Source organism: Hippocampus comes, unplaced genomic scaffold (genome assembly GCF_001891065.2).
Source record: "Hippocampus comes isolate QL1 unplaced genomic scaffold, H_comes_QL1_v1.1 scaffold39, whole genome shotgun sequence".
NCBI classification, from domain to species: Eukaryota; Metazoa; Chordata; class Actinopteri; order Syngnathiformes; family Syngnathidae; genus Hippocampus; species Hippocampus comes.
The window spans coordinates 2,308,835-2,321,603 of record NW_017842054.1 but is presented as its reverse complement, the minus strand read 5'-3'; the positions used below and the strand labels follow the sequence as shown (position 1 = coordinate 2,321,603).

Here is a 12,769-nt window from a genome sequence, read left to right as displayed (position 1 = left end):
AGGAGGTGCTGAGATTTAGAAAAAAAAAAAAAAAAAAAAAAGGAGACTTAACGGCGGACCTCCCCGTAAGCGTGTTTGCGCACGTCTTCAAATTCAAATGATGCAAAGTGCTCTCACGCGTCAAGGAAGAGAATCTCCAAAATTCACTTGGGGCACCTTTCAAAGTGCGCACCCGCTGAAAAAGCGCATTGCGAACGCAGACGCGAATGTTAATTGTCTCAATTGCGATAATAACGAGCACGTGTGGTTCGACCTGTTTGTTCTTCTGTGGCTTGTTGTTTTTAAATCAGAGAACATGACTTTTTGAGACATTTGGCCGCTGGGAGGGACGTGCCGTAGAAAATTTCACAAAATTGGCCGGGAAATTGTTTAACGAATCCCGCAAGCCCCTCCTTATGACCCGACTTAAGTCCCCACCTCCAGTACCCTCTTTCTCCTTACTAGTAAAAGAAATTCAGCACGACTCAGGTGCACTAGTAGAATTCTTGCCCGTCTTACTAAAAACGTTTTGGGGATTTTTTTTTTTCCCCCACTCCCCAACACTCGTGCGCCTTTTAGCCAACTGGAATGCAATTCAATCTTCGTATCAAACTGTCCCGCACCAGTCCGACGACAAGGTCCAACTAGTCGGCGTGCGCTTACTAGTGAGAACAAAGAGTCTACTGGTGCTCGAGCCGCATAGCCAAACGCTTTATGGAAATCTCTTTCAGCGTTCATTTTGTCATGATGATTGCACGCTAGTAGGCCAAAAGAGGAACTGAAAGTGGAAGAATGGAAGACACTCAAGTTATTCTGCTTGTGCACCTTGTTTTTTTTTAAATTATATTTATTTATCGTTTTTAATCACAAGGCCAAAGAGTGTACTCATGGCAAGGCAAAGGTGCTTTATTGATAGAGCGCATTTCATTCACAAGGTCACTCAATCTGCTTGACAAAATATTTAAAGGCAAAATAATTGAAGACTTTTTTTTTTAATGGAGAATTTAAAATTACAACCAAAAAAAGTGCCAGAATGTGATTTTGGGGGGAAAAAATCGGTTCTACAAATGCTCTAAAAGACCTTAATCAGATGTAAGGGGGGCGTCATTTTGACCTGGATTTAAAAGCATTTCGACTTGGGCCGAACTAAAATTCTGTTGGCCACTCATTCCATTTGCGTGCAGCATAACAGCGAAATACCGACGCACCGTATTTGCTTTGACTTCAGGGCTCCGCGAATTGACCTTATGTATTCAGGACCTTAGCCATTTTTTTTTTCCAATCACCACGTGTGTCCAGCTGTCGCCATTCAAATGGCAGAACAATCGTTTCCACTCAAAGGACCCACATTTCACTCCAAGTGACAAAGTTGACGCATGATGGTGACTGATTTGCCCCTTGATTTCTGTCCCGACAGGCTGCAAGAAGGTCTACACCAAGTCGTCCCATCTGAAAGCCCACCTCAGGACCCACACGGGTAAGACCGTCTTCCGTCCCTCTCTCCGATAATAATAAGAATCGCCCGACTCATGTTTCGGCGGCCGCGCCCGGCACCGTGTTGCCGGGCAGAGTGTTGCGCTCCTGGCACGCGTTTGTGTGTGTGTAAATGTAGCCCGCCGCGCCATTCCGCATCATCTGCCCAATATACTATTCCATCAAAACAGGTGGAAGTGTGACAGGATTGGGGGGGGGGGATGACACTCGGAGTATGTCCGCTCACTTACCGAGAAATGCTTGGGGTGACACTCGGAGTATGTCCGCTCGCTTACCGAGAAATGCTCCCGTCAAGAGCGACTTGGTGAGGTTTGTCAAGTCGCGGCGCATACGTGCCGCATTCATCGGAGCATTTTTTTCCCCCGCCCCTCATTTTTGATAGAAGTAGGCAGCGGTCCGATGGTCTCCGGGCTCTTGAAGATCTACCGCACTTGGTTATTATCCGTAAAATGGCACGCACGCCATTTCAGGGTTTTTTCCGCTCACTCTCATCAAGGTTGGTCAACAGCAAATTTGAATCACAGCCGGCTCTCAGCGTATTTTTGATGCTAATTTCAAAAATGGCTTCCATTTTTTTTTCCCGGCACATTAGGTTTTGGAAGTGTTATCTTTTTTTTGAAGGGGGGGTAAGTTTGCCCTTGAAAAACTTGCACAATATGGATTTGACTGGGTTGTCATTTATCGCGATGACGTTTCCCCCCCAAAAAAATTCCACCTGTTGCTTAACCTCACCTAGTAATTCCTAAATATCACAAAATGTAGGACTGTATCACTTCTTATTGTAGCGAAAACCTGATGTGCTCAAGAAAAAAAAAAATGAGGGCGGATTTGGAGTCATTCATCTCTCAGAGTTTACACGCAATCCCGATTTTTGTTAAAATGTCGTAAAAATTTGTTGACCGCTGTTTTCGGTGAAAATTTGTGCACAAGCACCGCGCTTGAAGGTGCGAATCCGGGACTTCTTTTGGACGTAGGCAATCATGTCGTGGGTGCGCGATATGCAAACCTGATCGAGTGAGTTCAAAAATCACACTTGACATCGTTATTTCGTCGCACTTCGTCAGGCACGGAGCCACATTTGGTACCTTGAGTCACAATCCTCACGAGGCGGGATGGAACCAATGAAAATCAAGTACGAAGAAACGATGGAAAAACAGACCTCATATTCTGAATTTTATTCGCGGTTGGGATGATGGATGGAAACTTTTCCTCACGCTAAAAGGAGAACATTTCAAGGGTTTGAAATGACCACCCCAAGCGTCATCGCAAGCTCGCTATCAACACTTTTCGAGATCCCAATTAGCTTTCCATTTGGCCTTGGGGGAGGCCTCGGCCTCAACGGAGCGCCCTTGGGGTTGCTTTTGCTTCCACGCTTCCTCTCTTGTTGGTCCGTCCCGTGGTCCCCAATGTTAGTTTGGACGAGCAGAAGCAACAAGCAGGGCCTGCGAGGCTTCTTTTTTTTTTGGGTGGCGGGGGCCCCACCTTGGAGCAGCTAACTAAACAAAGCTTCTGTTGATATCTACACATTCCACGTCTTGCACACACGCAGGCCAACAACACACACCTTAGTCGAGTCGGATGGAGTCGAAGGGGGGGGGGCTAGGACACGACATTTAAACATTGCTTGGATGCACAAAGAGACACGCAACCAATTTTTGTATTGTCTGTTCTTTGGAGCTTACACTCCATCTCGCCGGGGTTTTTTTTTTTTTTCCTTCCACCTTCAAAACCCTCTCAGGATGCCCCCCACCATCCCCGCTCCCCCGCGTTCCCTCGTCGCCTGTCTTTTTGTTACTCGATGCGCCACTCTTATTCAGACGCTTGACTGCGCACACACTCGCGCACGGCCGCACACATCCACCTGCCACTAATCTGTATGAGATGATTCCTAATGCGTTTGGGTCCCCACGGGAGTTCCCCTCTAATCTCCATCAACATCCATTACCCTGATTGTTTGTGTGCGTGTGTGCGTGTGTGTGTGTGTGTGTTTGTGTTGCGAGAGATGAACTCCCTGCCCGTTTCCTTGTTTCCTCTGCACACTCCCTCCTCGGTTTTAAAAACAGTTCTAAATAATAAAGCATATAGATCTTTTCATTTTTTTTTTTTCTAGCCAAATGACAATGAGGTACATCTCGCAGACCGAGGTGGGCGCCGGCCAAATTGTGTGCCCTTTGCAAGTGAAGGAACACTATTTGGCGATGTGAAGCGAAGTGGAAATTTGAGTCGCTATAAGGCAGCCGGAGCGTGTAGTCCCCTCCTCCCCCCGTCCAATTGGCGAAGGAAAGTGATGATAATAACGGGGGAAACTGTAAAAACAAATGTAGAAAGTATAATTATACCCCCGCCCCCACCAAAAAAAGAGAAAAATCATTTCAGCGAGTGCCCAATGATGTGTCAAAGGCAGCGTTTGCAATCATTTGATGCAAGATAATGGCTTTGGGATCATCGCGGATCCGACGCTGGCTTGTCAAAAGCGCCATAGCATTTCTGTTACTCGAATGACCTCCCCAAATCGCCTCCTTTAGTCATCCGCAATGTCGGCGAACCAGCCCGGAGACACCTCCCCGTGTTGCGTTGGCACAAGCATCGGTGCTAATGCTAACGGCCTTTACGTTTTTCCGCTCACCCACCAATGTGGTCGCCTTCCGCCAGCCTTTTTTTTTATTTTATTTTTTTATTAAGGCCTGGCCAGCACCGTTTCCTGCCCCCCTCCCCCTTTTTTTAAAGTAAATTAGAGTACACAAATAACAATAATAAGCCTGAATGTCTCTGGCACACCACGTACTATAAGAACAGCGAGCACACATGCCGATGAAGCCAAGCCAACCCGTCTTTCCAGTTCCGGCTAATCCGTCACTCACTACGATTCGGCGTGAATGACTTTGTCACCTGGATGTCATCGTCAATGCTCACAGAGACGGTTTACTCGACCGTGCGTCGGCACAATGTCCAAAAGACGAATAGAGAACCGCACAGTCGGGTTGCGATGGGCGGATCTACGGGACCGCTGTTGAAAATACGGAGCATGAATGACCACGACGATGCGACACATTTGGAGATTTGCCTTTTGATTTGTGGCCAATGTGCTGTTTTGTGGGCCACCCCAAGGAAAAAAAAATAGATTCTGCTGTTCAAAAAAATTCTCCATTGCATCTGAAAAAAAATGCGTAAAGTAAGGTGTTTTTTTTTTCTAACATGAGCTAATTTAGCTAATTGTTAATTTTTTGGGGGGAGAGGGGTAGTCACTTCACAATGTTAGCTTTGGGAAGGGTTTTTTTCTCCTTTCTAAAAAGTTGAGCCGGTGCCATCTCAAGATGATGTCAGCAAATCATTGAAGTGGCTTTTTCAATTTAAAAATATCCAAATGCTTGGAATTTCCGCTTCTCTCTGTTTTCTGTCGTCCTCTCCAAAAAGAAGAAAACAAAAAACAAACAAAAAAACATTTTTGCCAATTCACCGACCGGTTCTGGAACAAAGCCGGAACTGACTCATAATGAATGCTTGTGCAATTTCTACACTGTCAATTTGAAATCGTGTCCTCCTTTTGAATAAAGAAATTGAATTTTTTTTTTAAATCTGAATGATTTATTAATTGACAAAAAATGACTGATTAATGGATGATTAAAATAATCACTTTGAATGGGGTTTTTTTGCATCACATTGTGTTCTTCACTCGACATTACACCGCTTACATTTTAGAGTCTGTACTTTTTTACTTGAGTGCAGGAGTTAAGAAGAACATGCTTGATCTATGCTCCAATATGACGTCAATCGTATTAAAAAATAAAGCGAACTTTTATCCTGATAGTTTCTGAAAAAAATATATCATGAGAGGCCAAAAAGTACCTCGATTGTCCTCCATTTTTCGGCTCGCTTCAGAAAGCAAAACAAAAACCAAAAATGGACAAGGTGGCAAAACTGAGCAACGGGCCCCACTCGTCAATGAAAGTGCCGCTACATACTTGAGCGCGTGGTCCTTTTCTGACGCTGTCTCTCATTTGTGCCCCCCCCCCCCGCCGCAGGTGAGAAGCCTTACAGATGCACGTGGGACAGCTGCGACTGGCGCTTCGCCCGCTCGGACGAGCTGACGCGCCATTACCGCAAGCACACGGGCGCCAAGCCCTTCCAGTGCGCCGTGTGCTCGCGCTCCTTCTCCCGCTCGGACCACCTGGCCCTGCACATGAAGAGGCACCAGAACTAACACTTTGACCACGCCCGACGCGCTCGCTCATGCCATTTTGTTGTTGGTGGTGTTGTTTTCTTCATTTCGGGCAGGGGGGGTTATTACTTTTTTTTTTTTTTTTTTCTCCACACCGACTCCTCTCGGTGGAGCGGGAACAACTGGAAGCTTCAGATGCACTCAGTCCAGACCGGCCCCAAAAAGGTCCGGCAATCCGTTGATGAGCGGAACGATGGCACTTAACCCCGCGGACGAGCGGTGAGCACGTGCCCCGCACGGTTGTCAGATTCGGGATCGGAGTCTCGGCTCCGTTGGACAAGTGCGGCGTTGGCGTGTTCTCCGGGTTCCTCCCACATTCCGAAAAACATGCACGCGAGGTGCATTGAAGACTCTAAATTGTCCACGGGTGTGAATGGGAGTGTGACTGCTTTTGTTTGTCTGGCCTGTTCGCAACAGGGTGACTTTTCCGGATGAACCTAAAATGCTTGTGAAGTTTTGTTTTGTTTGTTTGTTTGTTTGATTTTTCTGCACAACTGGCTGTTGGGGCCAATAAATTCCTGATTTAGTCCTCGTCATCGCGCTGGTCACATTTTGACATCGTGAGACCAGAATGAGTCCTGACAAGTGATCAACGGTGGCGCTGAATGATTTTGAAAAATAATCAGTCCCGCCCTTTGATGTTGCGACTCTCTCTTTTATTATTTTTCTTCCCAAGTTGCTCTTCCAATGTACTCTGAACAAACGCAAGCAATAAGTCAACCCGTTATGACAATAAATGTCCGCTTTACTATACAGAAATGTTCTGGTCTTAAAAAGTGAGGCGAAAGGCATACGCAGCCTTAATTCATCGGAACGACACTTTATCTCCTTCGGTTGCGAACTTGCTCGACAGCGGGACACGGCGCTCGCCGTGACGGCTTCCCCAAAATTCTGTCAAGCGAGTGCTGCGTGAGCAGAAGTCACGAAGTCATAAATCAGATGACAGCAGCAATGCAAACAAATGTGAGGGCTGTGTCGCTTCACCATTTTCACGCTTCACGAAACGATGCAATGTGAACGCGCCGACCGCTCTCGATGTTGCGGTTCGCTTCCCAAGGTGCAGCTGCACGATATCTTCTCAATTCTCCCAAATGTTCCTGCAACGAGCAAACGGCTCTTGCTATTGTCGGTTGTACTCACATTTTGGTGTCGCCATGAAAAAGGTTGAGGTGGTTTTGATTTAAAAAAAAAATGGGGGGGGGGGGTGATAGTCTTCCTGAATCATGTGCAGTGAGAAGATGGGATAGTCCATTGCATGAGAAGGAAACGATCATGATGAATGAATTTTGCTTCTGCGGCCGGTTTGGTCCGTAAAAAGTCAGAAAATAGGCAAAAAATTGTTTTCCAAAGTCCAAGCGGATTTTTGCAAATTATTTTGACTCAAGACAATGAGAAGATCGACCGCCGATAGGCTGAAATTTTGACGTTTGGGACAATTTTAGGCTTCGGTGATCAGAAGTGATCAGCCATTCATTTGACGATCAATTAGTTATCGGGTCATCGATGCAGCTCCACACCGGTTGTCATTTTTTGCCATTCAGCTGTTTAGAGGACACCGTTTTATGCAAAAAAAAACAACAAAAAAAAAACATCGGACAGTTGGACATGCGCATTCAGAAAGGTCAAATGGAGTTTTCGTGCGAACTACATTTTTGGTTCACCATGAAAATGTTTTTGTGAGTCGTATGACTGGCTGGCGACCAGTCCAGGGTGTTGCCCGCCTTTTGGCCCAAGTCCGCCACGACCCGAACAAACAAACATGCGGCGTGGCAAATGGATGATTGAATGAATGTGCAAAACTAGTCTTGCCAAATCTTATTTTGTTACTTCCTAGAACTGGAATATCTCGTTTGTGCTTTTTGTTGTTGTTGTTTGTTTTTCAATCAAATCATTTTGTTTGCACACACACACACACACACACACACACACACACACACACACACACACGAAAAAAGATAATGCAGACCAATGAGACAATAAAAAACGACACCGCTAGACGATCGGTGCGTCAGGAGATGGAAGGAAGGGAAAAAGGGGGCGAGGCGGATTTATAGAAGGATTTTTTTTTTTTAATTCAGCGAGGGAGTTTGCTAAAGAGCAGCAATTAGCTGATCAATTATTCATTTTGTCTTTTAGCGAAGCAGACACAAACACGAGCGGCTTAAAAAAACACTCTCTCGTCTCCTCCTCTTTTCATTTTTCTTTTTTGCCGTGCATCTTCCCAGCTCTTTTTTTTGTTGTTTTTTTAACCAAAGCCTGTCAGCATCTCCAACCTTTCCTCAAAGTGCCTCGATGTCGTCTGCCTTGTGTTGGAATTCATGGTAGCAAAGCTGTGTTGCACTGAGACTTTCAAACAATCACGGTGCTGTTGTTGTTTTTCTTTCATTTTTTTTTTATTGTTGCAACAAAAGGAATGGTGAAACGTTTCATCAGCCGACATGCAAACAGTCCAAAGTGTGTGTGTGTGTGTGCGTGTGTGTGTGTGTGTGTGTGTGTGTGTGTTGACTCACAGCAGGTAGCATCCAGAGACTAGCACTGTAAACGTCAAAATCACGCGACATCTGACTATTTATTTGTGTACAAGTGGGGTTGCTATCACATCGCCGTCTTCTGCCCCAGCAAAAAAATAAAAAATAAAATAATGCCTTAATGTAAATACATATTGATGCACTGTAAATACCTTTTTTTAGCTTTGTTTTTTTTTGTAAAACAAAGGGACAAAAAAAGAGGAGTTTGCCCCGCATTCAAAAATGTTTTCATGTCAATTTCTGTCATGCAAATGTTTATTTTTTTTAACCTTTTTCTCTTTTGTTCGTTTAACGTTCCAAAGACAAAGTTGTTTTTTTTCTTCAACTGAGTGAAAACCTAATAAAAGAAAAACAATCAACTGACACTTTGACAAATGTGTCGCAGTGTTTTGTCACCCTTTGTCTCCTTTGCCACATTCTTGCATGGCAATAATAGCTGCTGACATCTCCCGGCAACAGCAAAGGTTCAATTCCATCCCGTCCGGTGTCGCATTCGTCATCCGAGTGCTTTGAGAGCGAAACTTGAGTTGAAATCTTTCATTTAGATGCACTTGATAAATAAATCACATTTTCTGTTTGAGTTCAGATGTTTTCCACACACTTTTTTGGACTCAAGACACACAAAGTTGATCCAGCGTGAATGTTCATGTTTTTAGGTGTTAGGCCGTATTTTCAATGGACCAAAAAAAAAAAAAAAAAAAAAACTTAATGTACCAATCTAAAAATTTTTTTGAAACTTAAAATAGCATCCGGGCGGCCCGGTGGGCGAGTGGTAAGCGCGTCGACCTCACAGTGAAGAGGTCGTGGGTTCAATCCCAGCTCCGGCCTTCCTGTGTGGAGTTTGTATGTTCTTCCCATGCCTGTGTGGGTTTTCTCCGGGTACTCACAAGGAGCTGCTGTAAACCACAGCTCACGCCGAGACGCTCACACAAAGATCAGTTGGTTTCTGACCAAAAAGCAGAGACACTAAGCAATTTTTTGGGGGGGTGGTGAAAAGAAACACGTCAAGCCGAACGGTGACTGACGTGAACGTTTTGCTTTGTGACCCCACAAAAAAAATAAAAATAAATAAACGAGCTTTTGATGGCAAAATAAAAAAAAATGCATTTGCAGATGTATGGCAACAAACGCGGCGTGATCAACACTGACTCAGCACATGACTCCAGTTGAACTTCTGTGGCTTTTTTTGACATGCCGATCGCTCTTCACTGCATGTACTGGCTCATCTTTTCTCACGATGACAAAAGACACACCGCAGACATACTGGGTGTGGCAAAGTAAAAGCAATTTGTGACGATGCTTCCTTCACTTGCTCCTCATCAAGCCTCAACTTCGTTGGATGAATACCGAACTATTGATTTTGATTTTATGATGTCATTGCAACCTCATTTTGCAAATATTATTTGCCCCCTTTTATGGCTACAGTAATACGATGGCCACATCCAATATGGCGGACGCACTTACACATGGCTTCAAACAGGCCACCTACTTCACTGCGTGTCTACATCAGGAAAAAAAGCTGTCCAAACGGTTTGTGGTTCCCGTGATTTCTTTTATGAAAGGGGCACAAGTATTTTGGTGGGCAGGCACAGCCCCCTCTGGACTCCCCGTGGGGGCGGGTCTGTTCCCACCATACTCTACATACGACATACGCCGCTCGAGTGTGAGGTGGCTAACTTCTCCGACTTCCCACGCATTGGCCTTTCTCAACTGAGGTGACAAGCCGAGACTCACCTCCAAATCTTCATCTTTGACTCAAAATCGGTGCTCATCTCCGAGACGACGCGATGCAGCGTCGCCATCCACATCGGTGACCGTAACTGTTTGGATTCCAGTTGACAATTTGAAACATCCATGGCAGTGAGTGAGTTAAAAGCGCACCCCCCCTAAAAAAAATGCGGTTGTTGACTTTGCGTGGATGGACTGGATGAATGGCATTTTAAAATCTTCAATTCGGGAGTCAAGGGCGGAGGGGGAGGATGAATGGTTGTCGCTGGGGACCGTCCGCTAACCTGCAGCAGCACCCTGGCTGCTCTGCAAACAATAAGCCTTTTATATCACAGCATGAGACAATGGACAAGAAAATAAAAGTCCAGCAGCACTCTGGGAACAGCGCGGGGGGAAATCCCGCTGCATCCCAACGTACACGCACACACTCGCACACAGAGCGCATATGTTCTTGGTTTAAGTGCGAGATGTGACTCAGGGCCGGCTGCTGTAATGTACCTCAGATGTCCCAAAAAAAAAAAAAAAAAGAGAGAGAAAAAGAGATGGAGCGAGGAACAATCTAAACAAAAGGATCTCAGGGGGGAGCCAATCAACTTCTTCCGTCTTTTTCCTCCTCCGCTCTTCTGATTTCATTTTTCTCGTCCTCCTCCTCACTTGATCCGTCTTTGTCTTTCATGCCCCCTTCCTCCTCCTCCTCCGGTGATGGACTCCGGGTCAGAGTGGACGCTTTTCCCACATCCTCTCACCTTCGCCATCACCTGCGAGTGGGAAGGAGCCTCGCAGGTGGATGGGAAGAGTACACACTTCAGTAGATTTTTATGTTTTTAAAATTGTGTAAAAAAAAAAAAAAAGACTGGTAATGGAAGAAGTACCGATTCAATTCATGGACTCAAAAAATTGATATAAATTTATCTTGCAAAAGTATGTGAGCTTGATGCTAAAATGCTAAAAACATAATGCGAAATGCCACAGGCAGGCTAACGAAACTAGCATCATTTTGAGCAATGGAGACTGGAACTGAACAGCAATACATTGAAAGTATTCTTTAGCCTCTGCACCAACTGACCAACTGCACAGATACCGGGATTAATCGACTTGAGTACAGTACCAAAGCGTTTGTACTTTCCACCACTTCCTTTTTATAAAAGCTATGTATCTCTCTGTTAAACACAAACACACTTTCACACACATTTGTACACACACACACGCACACACACACACACAAACACACGGACGTAGCCACACAGCCAAAGTGGTGATGAGTGAGTGGGAGCTACCGGTTCATGTTTGTGCATGGAGCAAATTAACGTCACACATCTGGAAGACGGCTCCCGCCTGCTCCGCCCGCCGCTGTGCTGCGTTGGTGTGATTCCCAGTTTGCTTGTGTGTGTGTAGGTAGGTGTAATATTTCCAATGCTCCTCTCTTGGAACAGACCACCCACCCAGAAGACCAATAGAAGGACCACGGGGAGCCCGGATAGACGCACGCATACACACACACACACACACACACACACACACACACACACATATGCACGCACTAACATGCACGCACCCACGCACACACACACACACATTTCCATCCAAGTCAACCCTGTCCGATATTCTCAGAATAGAACATATTGCTATCGGTTTTGTAACGACCCCGTGACATCCTAAAAGTAAAGAATTCAATGCAAGACGACTTTAGTACACATTAAAATGATGTAAGTGACATTGTAGGGTCTTTTTTTTTTGCATTTACAGTGCAGCGGTGCCTTGAAAAACAACTTTAATTCATTCTTGTCACTCTGAACGTTGATATCTCTTGCCTCATTGAAATGAAAAACAACTATAATTCATTCTTGTCACTCTGAACATTGATATCTCTTACCTCATTGAAATGAATGGAAATGCCATAAATTCGTTCTCGCCTCCCTCCCAAAAAAAGGGACAAATGCTGGAGAAAAATAGCTTGTTGCCATATTGTTCTTTATAAAATGTAGTGTAGTAACGTAATTCAACAGATTGTAAAGGATTTGCCCTGATGCTGCAATCCCAAATCATTGTGTTGCTCCTTTAGCTGCGCCCACCTTGGCCCCGGGGAGGCAGTATAATACTATGCAGTCATGAAAACACCAACGAAGAAGAAAAGACGTCATCTTCGACCACTACTGTAAGTGACTCAGTAAAATTCTGTAACAGGAATACTGTATCGTACTATTTTTCATAGAGATGAAAGATATATGGTTGTGATTATTGTGATATTCTCGGTCTACCCTTAAAGGTTTGTTAAAAACCGCAACCGTCGATGCTAACCGTTAGCGTGTCAAAAGCATTTCTCATTACGTGTGAGCACGAAGCTAGCGAGCGATTCTTTCGGCAACGTGGCTGGATTGTTTCGAACACACAACGTGTAGCGATTTTGTTTTTGGGTTAATTATAGAGTAAAGTCGCGTTGTACTCAAGAACGCATAACCCAAGACCAAGAAATGATCGAGACTAGAGTATCGAGCAGACGTGTCACATCATGATGACGTCAGGCCTCGGTGTCATTTTGTTTGTTTTTGCGCCCAGACGCCTGCCCCGACACAAGCGCACCCACGCACCGTGTTTTCGCAGGGCGTGCGATTTTAATATTGAGTTTTTAACATGAACAATATCACAAAAAGTTTTCCATTACCGACACCAAAGTCTGTTTTGCAACCTTGAAATGCAAAAGGCTCATCGCTGCACTCAGAAACTAATCGCTTCCAAGTACTTTGCTCGAGAACTAAATTCCATTAATTCCACTACAGAACAAAAAGAAGCCGTCGGCACACAGTCGAAGCTCATCTTAGGG

General features: G+C 45.0%; 1 protein-coding gene across 1 annotated transcript in view; it reads left to right on the top strand.

Annotated features, from left to right (window-relative positions):
* The window catches only part of klf5a (Kruppel like factor 5a), a 13,497-nt gene extending 5,088 nt beyond the window's left edge, over positions 1 to 8,409 (top strand). Inside the window, exons 4-5 of the mRNA XM_019860297.1 lie at positions 1,397 to 1,456; positions 5,496 to 8,409. Of these exons, the coding sequence (XP_019715856.1) occupies positions 1,397 to 1,456; positions 5,496 to 5,674 (239 nt within the window). The 3' untranslated portion in view covers positions 5,675 to 8,409. The remainder of the gene's footprint in view (positions 1 to 1,396; positions 1,457 to 5,495) is intronic.
* The last annotated feature ends 4,360 nt before the right edge of the window (positions 8,410 to 12,769 follow it).